Raw genomic sequence first — 14,009 nt, forward strand, 5'->3', positions numbered from 1 at the left:
TTTTAGAATAAATAAATGTTAAGTGCCCTGTCTTTCAGTTGAATGCTTCTTTAATTTAAATCATAATATTAATGGTAACATTGAGAGACTTCCTTATAATACTTAAAAAAAAAATCTTACAGCCCAAGAGAGAATGAAGATACTACCTCTGAAAAAGAAGAAAATGTTTTTTCCTCATCTTTGAAGCACATAGAGTTAAGTTTTAGAATAAATAAATGTTAAGTGCCCTGTCTTTCAGTTGAATGCTTCTTTAATTTAAATCATAATATTAATGGTAACATTGAGAGACTTCCTTATAATACTTAAAAAAAAAATCTTACAGCCCAAGAGAGAATGAAGATACTACCTCTGAAAAAGAAGAAAATGTTTTTTCCTCATCTTTGAAGCACATAGAGTTAAGTGAAGAGAAGACACTTGAAGTGACCAAAGAAACTATGTTACTGGAGAATGTTACATGTCTCTCTAATGCTTATTTAAACAAAGAAAGAAAAGAAAGAAGTGGAATGAATCCTCATATTCAGAGTGCTTTCATTCAGGAAGTTTCAGACATGTATTTTTCTGATTCTGAAAGCAAAGTACAAGTAACAGACAAAAGTAAAAAAGAAGAGCAAGTAGAAATGGTCTCTGAAAAAGAGTATAATAAAACTGATGCAGATAGTTTTATAGAGAGAATGCCACCTAATATTAGCTACAGTGAAAATAATCAGGAAGTCTTTGATCTTTCAAATTCTATATCACTTCAAAATGAAAACTCTTCACCTGGTGAAATACTGGAAGAAAAAGCAATGGTAAAGAAAAACGCCTTTGGAAAACAAAAAAGCAAATCAACTTTGGAAAAGTTCCCACGACATGAGCTATCAAATTTTGTCGGTGATTGGCCAGTTGATAAGACTTTTGGTCAGAGGACAAAAAGGAACCGAAAAACTGAAAAAGCTTCATCTGTAGAAAGTTACAAAAAGTGTAATATCTCTCCATCATGCAAAGTATTAGATAATAGTCTGTCTGTAAATGTGGATCATATCCAGCAAGGAGTATCTCCACATGAAAGTGTAGAGGATGACAAGAAGTCACAGTGTGATGATGCTTCAGAATCTTTTGGTAGCTATAACTGTGATAGTTATAAAAATACTGAAAAAAACTCATTGGACATTGTGGGTGAGTGGCCTTTGTCTGATTCTTTAGCCCAGAGAGAACACAGATCAAGAATGCCAAAGTCTGGTTTAAATGAACCCAACTTAGAATTTGGAACTAATGACAATACTCATGAGGCCTGTTGGAGCACAAGCCCTGAAGAACTAAAAACGTTGGGTAGCTGTATTCTAGGAAATTCTGAAATGCTACCCAGTGAAATGATGTGTGAGAATAAGACTTGTCCAAGTGAAAAGATTCATGGTCAATACACACTGTCTCTTACTGTTATCAATAGTGCTCCAACTATTCCTGGAGTAGTAAGACCACAAACTTTAACTGAATTTCCAGAAGGAAAGCCTAAAGAAGTCCCTGAAATAGAAGTAGGCATGTGTACCCAGACTGAACCACAGGATTTTGCTCTCTTATGGAAAATAGAAAAGAATAAAATTAGTGTTTCTGATTCAGTGAGAGTATTAACAGGAAGATTAGATGGATTTAACCCAAAAGCTTTCAATATTAACACAAAATTAGATATTCAAGAAACAATTCCATATAGGGTAATGTATGATAAAAGCACATTTGTTGAAGAAAGTGAGCTTACCAGTACTGATGAATCTGAAAATCTTAACATTCTTTGTAAACTATTTGGATCCTTTTCATTAGAAGCCCTAAAAGACTTATATGAGAGGTGTAACAAAGATATTATTTGGGCCACAAGCCTTTTGTTGGATTCTGAAACTAAATTATGTGATGATACTGAATTTGAGAATATCCAAAAATCATATGATGAAGCACAAATTGGACCATTTTCTCTGGGACTGAATTTAAAGGAAATTATTAACCAAAGAGGAATCTTAAAGGATTCTAGTTCTTCTGTGCCAGAATTTAGACATGCAGTTGGTATCACTGACACTAATGTACAGTCTTCCTGTTACTCAGAAAAGGGAAATTCAGAGCAGGCAGAAATAAGAGCTATAACCACTGAAAAACCTGGATTAATAACATGTGTATTTCCTGGTGCCACTGTAGACCTAAAGAATACTAATGAAGTGATTCCTAATAGTCAGGCAGAACTTTCAGGTTTATATAACAATCAGTCTTTTTCAGGTACACTAAAAGTTAAAGATGTGAGTGAAATGGAGAAGAATCTTGAAGTCATAGAAATTGGAGATAGTATGCATTCTTTGAATTTGTCTGATATTTTAAACTCTGTATCGAGCACATCAGATCTTGAATTAAAAGAAATTTATTCTACTGACTCTTTTGAAATAAAGAAAAATGAAAATCTTCCAAAGAATTATGTGAAATTTCCAAAAACTGAAGAGTTTATGAATGAAGATGAAAAGAAAATGGAAAAAGTTCTAATGGCAGGTAGTACTATGTCAGCTGGAGTTAGTGAAGAAGGCAAAACTGAGATGATGAATCCCACTCCAGTGATGGCTAAATCTCTGACCATTGACTGTCTGGAATTGGCATTACCTCCTGAACTGGCTTTTCAGCTTAATGAATTATTTGGTCCTGTTGGTATTGATTCAGGTAAGGAAAAAGTAAATTCACCTATATGTGTGTTTTTATGTTAATGAGTATTTTAATTTAATTTTAATTTAATTATTTCATCTGTTAACTGATATATAAAATTAATTTGTGTCTCCTACCTTATTTTTGATAAAATGTTTGTAGAGGATTTTAAAAAATGTAATATGAAGAATTAGTATTTATGTGAAGTTTATTTATCCCATGCATATATTGAAAGTTTTCTCTGGTATTTACCTCATACCTATTTACACAGATGAACCTTTTTGAACCCTTTGGTGCTACTCCAGATGCATCTAAGACAAGATTAATTTTTTAGAATACACTTTTCGAAAAGTCTTGACTAATGGAAATGAATAAATTTATTTAGACTAATGGACATGAATAGCTTAAATATATGAAGTATTGTATAAGTGCATCAACCAAGAAGTGTGAAAACAATGACATATTACATAAAAATATTACAAGAGATTTAGAACTAGAAACATAGGTTAGTAATTAATAATAACAGAGGACAGCACAAATTCCCCCAAGTTTGGGGCAGCTCATGTCCTGCACCAAGAGACAGTTCTTGGCTAAGCATAAGAAAGAATTCAAATGCATGCCAGAGTTAGAGTCAAAAGGAAAATTTTTTTAGAGAAGGGAAATGTTCCATAGTGTGGTCTCCTCTCAGAGACAAAGAGTAAGAGCCTAAGAGAGACTCAGAGGGACAGACAATGGAGCGATGGAGACAGTGAGAGGGAACCCGAGTGTTTAGGAAATTCAGTTTATATATTGTAATGCAGGAGCCCTAGGCCTGGAACTTGCGCCTGGGTTGGATATTCCGGAAGAACCACCAGGAGGACCAGAGGAGTGAGAAATGCCGTTTAATTATTACTCACAAGGCAGGGAAGCTTTAGCAGCAGTCAGTCGGAGCTGCAGGAAAAAAGCAGCCGCTGACCAAGAGCAGGCAGAGTTTTATTATGCACACAAATAGAGGGAGGGGTTTTCTCACTGGGGGAGCAGCCGCCCTCTCAGATGGATGGCAGCAAGATGTGCTGCTTGGTTACAGGAGCAGATGATGTCCATGGGAGCAGCAGAAAACATCCTTGGAAGTAGGCACTGCTGAAAGCTTTTTGTGCACTGCCTTCCTTGGCTGCTGGCCGGGCAGCTTTCACTCTTCTGAGTATGTGGAGGGGCTATGTTCTGAGTTAACCCTACATATATCATTCTTAGTTTCTATAAATTACAAGTTTAAAGACTTTGTTTACCCATTTTCCTTTGATGGTATGAACATACAGTGGAAAAGGATAAAGAGTATGTAGCAAAAAAAGGTAAGAGTATGTAGCGTTTAAGGCCTACTGGCCATTCCAAGCCTTTGATCCATAGGTTCCCCATGGTTTTAGCCATAAAGAATGAATGATTTTATTTTGCGTAGAGTACAACTTAAAGACTCTTTTTCTTTTCATGGTGTAGTAAACAGTTTGTTAGTAATTTCAGCAGAACTCTGTTTTGCAGATTTTCTCATGATCTGGGTGATCTGGCTGTAGGGCTGATCACCACCATATTGCAGTCTCTGAATATAGCTTGATTTAATACTTTAGTTCTCTTGCCTCCTCCTTACATTAATAATACAGATTGGAATTATGATGCATAAAATGGTTGAGTATGTTTTTTGCATGTATAATGAGTAATGATTATATTTTCTTTTTTTTTTCCCCCCTTACAAGGGTCTCTAACAGTTGAGGATTGTGTGGTTCATATAGATCTGAACCTGGCTAAAGTGATTCATGAGAAATGGAAAGAATCTGTAATGGTTGGTAGGCTTCTTTTTATAAAGAGCTCCTTTTGTGTCCATTTTGTTACCTTTAATCAAATCTGTTATATGAAAAGAATTCTATTGAATTTTGACTTTGAGAATGAACTTTTATCTCTTAACAGATTACTGATTTTTTTTCTTTCCAGTATTGTAGATTATTTCTAAACTAACTAAATTATGTAATCAGAGGTGGAGCTCAATGTTTTTTTTTTTAAGGAAAAGAATCGTAAATAATTTTTATACCCTATTTTAAGACTTGCAGTACTGATTAAATTTGTTAAAAACATAGCATAAGAGCTCTATAAGTGGAAAAAATATATCGATGTAGTTGTAATTTATTTTACCTAATTTATTGTTTTACTTCAGATTTTAGAAAAATGATTGATAGTTTTACAAGGAGAGATGATTTCTAGAGAAAAATAATATAATCTTGTTTTCTAATGCACCCTCCTTTGTTAATCCTGTTCTGCGTTTTTGTTTAGGAGCGACAAAGACAAGCAGAGGTATCCTGTGGCAAGTTGACACAAGGTAAAGCACATTATTTTTACTTCTAATGATCTCGTCTTGATATTGAAACTTGGTGGTGTGTGTATGAACTTTAATTTATTTTAAATACACATCTGTTACCAAACTCAAGGGGCTTGATGCTTGATGTTCTATTCAAGAACCAGATGTGGTTGTCTGTGTTAGGTAGCAGCAAGTAAAGGAGACAGGGAATTCACATCCGAAGCTCTTAAGAGAGGCTTAGTCATTGTTTACATGCATTGTTTGATCAATGACATGTTGATTTCTTCTTTGCAATTGGCTAAACTTGTCAGGTTGGGTTACTGTCAAGCTCATTATTGTTTACAGTTGCATCTGCAAAAAAACTGTGCTACATTTTAACATTTATCAAGAGTAGCATTTAGTAAGAACTGCCCAGACCTTGAGACCTTTGTCCTATCTAACACTTCCACAAAATATGATACCCAAGAATTTCCACTTACAAGTAAAAGTTCTTTTAAAATTCTTATTTTCATAAAGAAGAAAAAAACTCTGTAATATTTAGCTTTCATGAGTGAAGTAGAACACATAAGATGTCCACTCCATACTGGGACTTGCAGTTTGAGAATTCTTAGGATATGCTTTATTTCGGACCTGTGCTTGTGTTGTAGCATCAATAGCTAAAGATTTTTGAGAGCTAGAAGTGCCCATGGGGTATCAGAGTTGTGTAAATGACAGTATCTGCTGTTTTTTGACGCTCCAGGAAAGCAAAGGAATATATGAGAATGTATTGATATCTCAGCAGAAATATTACACATTAAATCCTGTTGTTGTGAATTTCTTAGAATGTTCAGTTCCTTATGTTGAGTATCATTTGCTCACTATTTTCTGTGTTGATGTGATAAGAAAAAGAGTGGGAAGAATTGAGTCGATTTACAGTGATACCTGGATCATTGCTCAGTTGAAATATTCCTACATTACACATCATTTCTTGCTTGCAATTATGTAAAGATGTATTTTGAAATTTCGGAGTTTCATTATAAGCTAAAAGTAAAAAACCAGGTTTCCTAGGTCTCTCTGAGGTAGATGTAACAGTGTATAATGTATAATTTGTACATTTTTTCTTGAGGGTCTGACACTATCCCTCTTTTGTAGACCCTTCCATGGTTGAGCATATTGATCTTGATAATACTGAACAAAAATCTCAGAGAACAGGCAAAAAATTACTGAAGACTTTAGCAACATCTGAAATGGATCATTGGAATACTCAAACTAAAAAAGTATCACTCAGAGAAATAATGTCAGAAGAAATTGCCTTACAGGAAAAACACAATATGGTATGAATTACTGGCTCTAGGTTGATTATGTATGTTTGCTTCGTGATTTTTATTCGATTCTATATTTCCTAGTCTGGAGTCTGTATGTAACCTGTTTGAAGTATTGTTAAAATTGAAAAATGTTTTAAACATAGTTTAAAGCTGGAGGTTTTTGCTCCTGGGAAATAAGTTGATATTCTACAACTATAAACCAATCTATATTAAATGTGTTGTTTTAGATTTAATTTTTCAGGTGATTGAGCTGCATATTTCTTAACTTTTAACATTTATGTAATTTTTAAATTCTAGAAACCTGGAAGAACTCTTTCATTTAAAGATAATTAATTTCATCATAAATTAGTAATAAGAAATGTCTTTCTTGGTATTTAAGAAGTGTCAGTCTTTGTGCCCTTGTGCCACAATGGTAGTGGGTCTGACTTCAAGAAGTGTCCATCCTTGAAACAGGTTTTTTAGAGAAAATTTTAGAAATTTAACAATTTGAATTTAAAAATAAAATACTCTTATCTGCCCTTTCAATTAAATAAGTTCAAACAAACTTCACTTTATTTCGAACTGTATTTATTTTTGTTCCTTATTCAACATACCTAACTACATAAAGCCATAAGTGAATATGGTTTCTTTTGCATTTCTTTTTAGCCTTTTTCGGAATTCTAAAAATTAGTATTAGTTTAAAAATCAGAAGAGAGAGGACCTTAAAGTTTATTTAGTGCAATTCTCACGGAAAAAAATAACTTTTAGTAAAACATTTTTACTTTTTTTTCTTACTCATTTGACTGCTCAAAGGAACACCTTTATATTTGGTTGAAATACATAGAATTTTGGGGCGTAGTAACAGTGATAGGATTCCTTCACCTTCATTTTTTTTTTTTTTTCAGTTATCTGGTTAAATTGGAAATATGCCACCATTCCCATTTTTGCATGTTTATATAATCCAAGGAACAATCTCTTCAGTAGGATCTTATAATTTAGTGTTGTTTCAAATATCCTCTTTAATTTGTATATATAACAAATTGGAGAAATGGATTTTCTTAAAAAATAAGGATAGCCTAGAACTTTATACCGAAATAATGTGACGTATTTTTTGTTGAAATGCCATTTTCCACTACTGAAACTTATCTTCATAGTTCTAACCTGCCTTTTAATCTCTCAGTATAATAGTAAACAAGTGAGCATCTTTGACTTCCCAACTTAATGTACTTTTTTTTCTGTCAGTGAATTTGCTTTGCTTTCTGTGGGTTGGTTAATAGAGACTGTATTCTTTTGGTCCCAATAGAGAAATACATTTTGTATTTTTTTAAAGCAAAAGACTATAAAATAAACTTTAGGCATAATGTGTGAATAGAATAATTAATTTTAAGATGATTAGAGTCATGAGTTTTCAGTTTTTTTAACTTGAAGTTTAGAAACTCTGTGACTTGGTAGTTTGCTAGCAAATCTGATCACTGAATTTTTTTTGGTAAATTCAGATTATAATGCATATTTTAAATAAAACGAAATATTTTTAATTCTTGAGGTGACTGTTTCTATTACTTTTGTGATGTGTGATGTGTTGAGCGTTACCAATCCCTTTTACTGGTCAAATGTTCATCTGTTGTGGTTCTTCTTTTATTGTTATAACTTGTTATTATAAATGGCCTAAATATGGTTAGGCTTCAAAACTAATAACTATTCTAGGATTGTTCTAGATTTATGAAATTTTTTAATTTAGGAATTTCTAGTCACCTTTGAAATTTGATAGGAAGTTATTTTTCAGACATTAGGATTAGTAGCCAACAAGAATATTATTTAGTTACATCACAGTATCAGCAAATTTGTCTTAGAGTTAGAGATCACTTTAAGAATGTTTACCATATTCCTAGGTTAGGATTAAAATAATACATTTTGTAAAAGTTCTTTTGGTTTGGCAATTTGAACAGCTCTAAATATGACTTGTGAAAAAATAACAAGTAGTAACAATTCTCATACATTTATTTTGAAGTAAATATATTTGTGAAAATTTTAAAAACTGTGAATTTTAAGATTTTCTGTCAACCTGAATTTGCAACTTATTTGTACATTGTAGTTTCTGCCCATTGAGGAGAATATGTTTTTGAGGACGTTGTTCACAGCATCACACAGTGTCCCTTTTATGAGGACCCATGGGAGAAATTTCTCTCAGGTCTCAGTACCAGAAAAAGCTGTACTTCTCCTGAGCAACTGGTTTGTTTTTATTTTATGGACACTGAGAATCTTTGTTTCCCCCTTTGCTTTGGCCACTAAGAATCTCAGAACTGAATTTGTGGCCCACCTTAAGCAATTGTACAGGATTTTGTGGCATGCATTTACATACTAATTTTTCTTGCTAGCTTTATACTGTATCTTACCTTTATTTTTCTCTACTCTCTGACTTCACTTATTTATATCCTGTTTATATATATGTATATGTGAGTAGATATGTATATATATTTACATACACATACATATATATGTATATGTGTGGTTGTGTGTGTGTATGTGTATATATATTTATGAGCAGCTTCAAATACTTTTTAAAAATGGGATATAAATAAATAGTGCAAAAATACTTATATTACTAATTTCAGCCTTTAATCTATGAAGAAAGTCTGTGATTGCTTTTAAATTGTTAGTCTTTTTGCAACAAATAACCATGCTTTGGGTCAGTATAATTAGTATTATAAATTCATTTTAAGGATAGTTTTTGTCTTTTTTTGTTTGTTTTAGAAAAGGGAGCCACTTATGTTTGACAAAGATTGTGCTACTAAACTAAAAGAGAGGCAGCTCTTTAAGATATTTCCAGCCATTAACCAAAATTTTCTGGTGGACATTTTCAAGGACCACAAGTGAGTATTAGAAGTATTACATGTAGTTTCTACTGTAATATCACTGAATGCATATGTCATACATTTTAATATTTTACTTTTCTGATAACAAAAATATTAGAGGTATATTATAAACCATTTAATGCACTGTGCATAATGTAGAAAGTGAGCAGTTTGTGGCAGTTGGTTCATATGCCTCCTCAGTTTTTTTCTCATAGTAATTGTCCATACTAATGTGTGTACATACGTGTGTACCTCTTTGCTTTTGTATCTATATGCAGATATATAATTCACCAAAAAAGAGGTTGTGTTTTATGTACTGTTTTGTAGTTTTGCTGGTATTTATTTTTCCTGTCCATACTTAGTGATCTTCTCTTTTCTTTTTAAAATCTATAGAGTATTCTACAGTCTTCTTTTTTAAAATAATTTAAATAATTTTCAGTTACAGTTGACATATAATATATTAGCATCAGGTGTACAACATAGTGATTAGACATTTACTTAACTTACAAAGTGATCACCCCAATAAATGTAGTACCATCTGATACCATACATAATTATTACAGTATTATTGACTATATTCCTTATGCTATACTTTACATCCCCATGACTATTCTGTAACTACCAATTTGTACTTCTTAATCCCTTCTTTTTCACCCATCCACTCTAACACTCCTCCCATCTGGCAACCATCAAAATGTCCTGTAATTATAAGTTTGTTTCTGTTTGTTTATTTTGTTCTTTAGATTCCACATGTAAGTGGAATATGGCATTTGTCTTTCTCTGTCGGATTTACTCCACACAGCATAAACCCTCTAGGTCTATCCATGTTGCTGCAGATGTAAAGATTTTATTTTTTTATGATTAAGATTCCTTTGTATATATGTACCACCTCTTCTTTATGCATTCATTCACTGATGGATACTCAGACTGCCTTTATATCTTGGCTTTTGTAAATAATACTGCAATGAACATACAGATTGACATAGTCCTTCAAAGTATTGTTTTGGGTTTCTTTGAATAAATACCCAGAAGTGGGATTACTGGGCCCTTCTTTGTCTTGTTATAGCCTTTGTTTTAAAGTATGTTTTGCTGGTATAAGTATTGCTACTGTAGCTTTTTTTTTCTCTCTCCCACTTTCATGAAATATCTTTTTTTAAAAAAGTTTCATTTTCTTTTTAAAAATTTTTCAATTACAACTGACATGCGATACTGTTTTATACTAGTTTCAGATGTACAGCATAGTGATTAGACATATAATTTGTGAAGTGATCTCCCCAATTAGTCTAGTATCTGCATTACAATATGATTGACTATATTCCCTATGCTGTACTTTACATTCCTGTGACTATTTTGTAACTACCAGTTTCTACTTAATCCCTTCACCTTTTTCATCCAGCCCCCTAAACCCCCCATCTGGCAACCATCATTTTGTTCCCTGCATCTATGAGTCTGTTTCTGTTTTGTTTGTTTACTTATTTTATTCTTTAGATTCTACATATAAGTCAGATTATATGGTATGCCTTTCTCTGACTTATTTCCAATTGGATAAAGAATATATATATACACAATGGAATATTGGCCATAAAAAATGAAAATTTACCATTTGCAATCTTTTTGCACTCCTTTACTTTCAGTCTCTGTGTGTCTTTTGATCTGAAGTGTGTCTCTTGTTTTCTCATCCATTCAGCCACCCCATGTTTTGGAGCATTTTAATCCATTTACATTTAAAATAATTGTTGATAGATATGTAGTCATTGCCATTTTATTAGTCATATTTTCACCTTTTTTCTTCTTTTTAAAGAAGTCCCCCTAACGTTTCTTGTAATACTGGTTTAGTTTTGATGAACTCCTTTAGCTTTCTCTTGTCTGGGAAGCTCTTTATCTGCCCTTTGATTCTGAATGATAGCTTTGCTGGATGGAATAATCTTGGTTGCAGGTCCTTTCTTTTCATCACTTCGAATATTTCATGCCAATCTCTTCTGCCCTGCAAAGTTCCTGTTGAGAAATCAGCTGACATTTTTATGGGAGTACCCTTGTAAGTAACTAGCTGCCTTTTTCTTGTTGCTTTTAGGATTTTTTCTTTGTCTTTAACATTTGCCATTTTAATTATGATGTGTCTTGGTGTGGGCCTTTTTGGGTTTTCTTGCTGGGGACCCTTTGTGCTTCCTGGACTTGTATGTCTATTTCCTTCGCCAGGTTAAGGAAGTTTTCTGTCATTTCTTCAAATAGGTTCTCAATCTCTTAGTCTCTCTCCTTCTGGTACCCCTATGATGCAAATGTAGGCATGCTTGATGTTGTCTCAGAGATCTCTTAATTTTCCCTCATTTTTTAACTTTTTTCTTTTTGCTGTTCTGATTGGGTGTTTTCTGCTACCTTGTCTTCCAAATTGCTGATTTGATCCTCTGCTTCATCTAATCTGCTATTGATTTCCCTGTAATGTGTTCTTCATTTCAGTTACTGTATTTCTCGTTTCTGACTGTTTTTTTAAATGTTTCCTAACTCCATTTTTATGTTTTCTAACTCTTTGTTAAAGTTCTCCCTGAGTTCATCTACTTTTCCCTTAAGTTTACCAAGCATCTTTATAACCAATGTTTTGAACTCTGCATCTGGCAGATTGCTTGTCTCCATGTTGTTTAATGTTTTTCTGGAGCTTTGTTCTGTTCTTTCATTTGAGAAATGTGTTTTTGTCTCCCCATTTTGGCTGCGTCCCTGTGTTTGTTTCTATGTTTTAGGTAGAGCTCCTATGTCTCCTGGACCTTTTGTAGTAGGTGTCCTGTGGGGCCCAAAGGTGTAGTCTTCCTGATCACCTGAGCCATGTGCTCCAAGTATGTGCTCTTCTGTTATATTTGAGCCTTTGTTGCTGTTTGCACATCAATGGGACGGATTGACCCTAGGGCTAATTGGTTGTGGGGGCTAGTCAGTGACTATAGTGGAGGAACTGTTGTGCAGAGGCTTATTCTATGGAGCAGAATTCACTTTAGCAGGGCTCTGTCTGCCCAGTTTGCCATGAGGGTGTGTTGTTCTCAAATTTGGCCCCAGGTGGTGCTCTGGCTTAATCTGAACCTGGCCATTGGGTGTGCCAGCCTTGAAGCTTCATAAGAGGGTACTTGCCACAGGCCAAGTTCAGCTGCAGCCTGTGCCCTGCTCAGGGCCACCTGACATGAGTCACCAAGCAATTCGTAGATGGCTACCACCTGTGCTGGGTTTGGAGGTGTCTTGAGAGGCTAAGCTGAGAACTGAGGCTGGCTGCCACTAGTGCCAGGCTTGGGGCTGCTCAGAAAGAGATACAAGGCAGATGCTGCTTGTTTGGGTTTTGTGAACCTTTGATAGATTTTGGGAGAGTCCATAGCTTAAGCCAAGACAGGCTGTTTCTATGGAAAAGCCACTAGAAGTGACTTGGGTCAGCCTGCAAATTGGGTGGGACAGGGTCTCAGGGATTCACCAGGCCTGGGTGACCAGCATTAGCCAGGATGGTGGAGACTCAGATACGGCTATGGCGGCCACCAACGTCTGCACACTGGGAGGAAGGAGGGCTAAACAAAGAAACAATGGATTCTGCCAGCACTTCCGTCTGGGAGAAAGCAGACCTTCCACTTTTGCCCTGAAGCCAGACAACTCAATTCCTCCTTCTATGTGCCTGGCATACCTTTCAAGCTATTGCCTCAGTGCTGGAGCTCCAGAGCAAATGATCCCTTTAGTGAGTATGTTGGCTCGTGGTGTCCCTTAAGAGGAACGCTTCAGTTTCTTTTTTGTTTTTTTTTTAATTAACTTTATTGGGGTAACATTGGTTAATACAATTATATAATTTTCAGGTATACATTATCATTTGATATCTGTATATTCTATTGTGTATTTACCACCCAAAGTCCAGTTTCCTTCAGCTACCATATATTTGGTCCCCTTTACCGACTTCACCCTCCCCCTTTCCCACTATATCTGACCCCGTTTATCCCGTCTACCTACCTCCTCCTCCCCCACCCCACTAGTAACCACTACTCTATGACCTCTCGTAACCACTCGTCTGTAGTCCATGTCCATGAGTCTCTGTTTGTCTTGCTCATATAAGTGATATCATGCGATTTTCAACTTTTTCTGTCTGGCTTATTTCGCTTAGCATGATTATCTCGAGGTCCGGCCATATTGTCACAAATGGCAGTATTTCATTTCTTCTTATGGCTGAGTAATATTCCATTGTATATATGTACCACTGCTTCTTTAGCCAATCATCTATCATAGGACACATGATTTGGTTGCTTCCTTGTCCTGGACAACGTGAATAATGCTGCTATGAACATCGGTGTGCAAATATCTTTTTGGATATGGGTTTTCAAGTTTTCAGGGTAAATACCCAGTAGAGGGATTGCTGGATCATATGGTAGATCAATTCTGAGTTTTTCGAGGAACCTCCATACTGTTTTCCACAGTGGCCGTACCAATTTGCAGTCCCAATAGCACTGTATGAGGATTCCTTTTTCTCTGCATCCTCTCCAGCAATTATTACTTGTCCTGTTGATTATAGCTATTCTAACAGGTGTGAGATGGTATCCCATTGTGGTTTTGATTTGCATTTCCCTAATAGCTAGCAATGTTGAGCATCTTTTCATATATTTGTTGGCCATTTGTATATTCTCTAGGAAGAAGTGTCTGTTCAGATTCTCTGCCTATTTTTTGATTGGATCAATTGTTTTTTGTTGTTATTAAGTTGTATGAGTTCTTTGTATATTTTGGATATTAGGCCCTTACCAAAGGTGTTGCTTGCAAATGTGTTTTCTTATTCGGATGGTTCTCTCTTTACTCTGTTGATGATTTCTTTTGCTGAGCTTTTTGGATTGATGTAGTCCCATTCGTTTATTTTAGCTATTACTTCTCTGGCTTTGAGGTCAAATTCATAAAATCCTTTTCAAG

At 34.7% G+C, this 14,009-nt stretch overlaps 1 protein-coding gene across 8 annotated transcripts in view; it reads left to right on the forward strand.

The window, feature by feature from the left end:
* The window catches only part of N4BP2 (NEDD4 binding protein 2), a 91,554-nt gene that overhangs the window by 52,436 nt on the left and 25,109 nt on the right, over positions 1-14,009 (forward strand). For 6 of the 8 annotated variants that reach the window (XM_025040206.1, XM_025040205.1, XM_025040207.1 and 3 more), the window contains 6 exons: positions 323-2,667; positions 4,374-4,459; positions 4,945-4,990; positions 6,101-6,282; positions 8,345-8,440; positions 9,004-9,122. In XM_025040206.1, the coding sequence (XP_024895974.1) occupies positions 323-2,667; positions 4,374-4,459; positions 4,945-4,990; positions 6,101-6,282; positions 8,345-8,440; positions 9,004-9,122 (2,874 nt within the window). Of the gene's footprint in view, positions 1-322; positions 2,668-4,373; positions 4,460-4,944; positions 4,991-6,100; positions 6,283-8,344; positions 8,482-9,003; positions 9,123-14,009 lie in introns of those variants that run through there. The other 2 variants (XM_025040211.1, XM_015597567.2) reach the window with 2 other exon arrangements.

Source organism: Pteropus alecto, unplaced genomic scaffold (assembly GCF_000325575.1).
Source record: "Pteropus alecto unplaced genomic scaffold, ASM32557v1 scaffold57, whole genome shotgun sequence".
Lineage (NCBI taxonomy): Eukaryota > Metazoa > Chordata > Mammalia > Chiroptera > Pteropodidae > Pteropus > Pteropus alecto.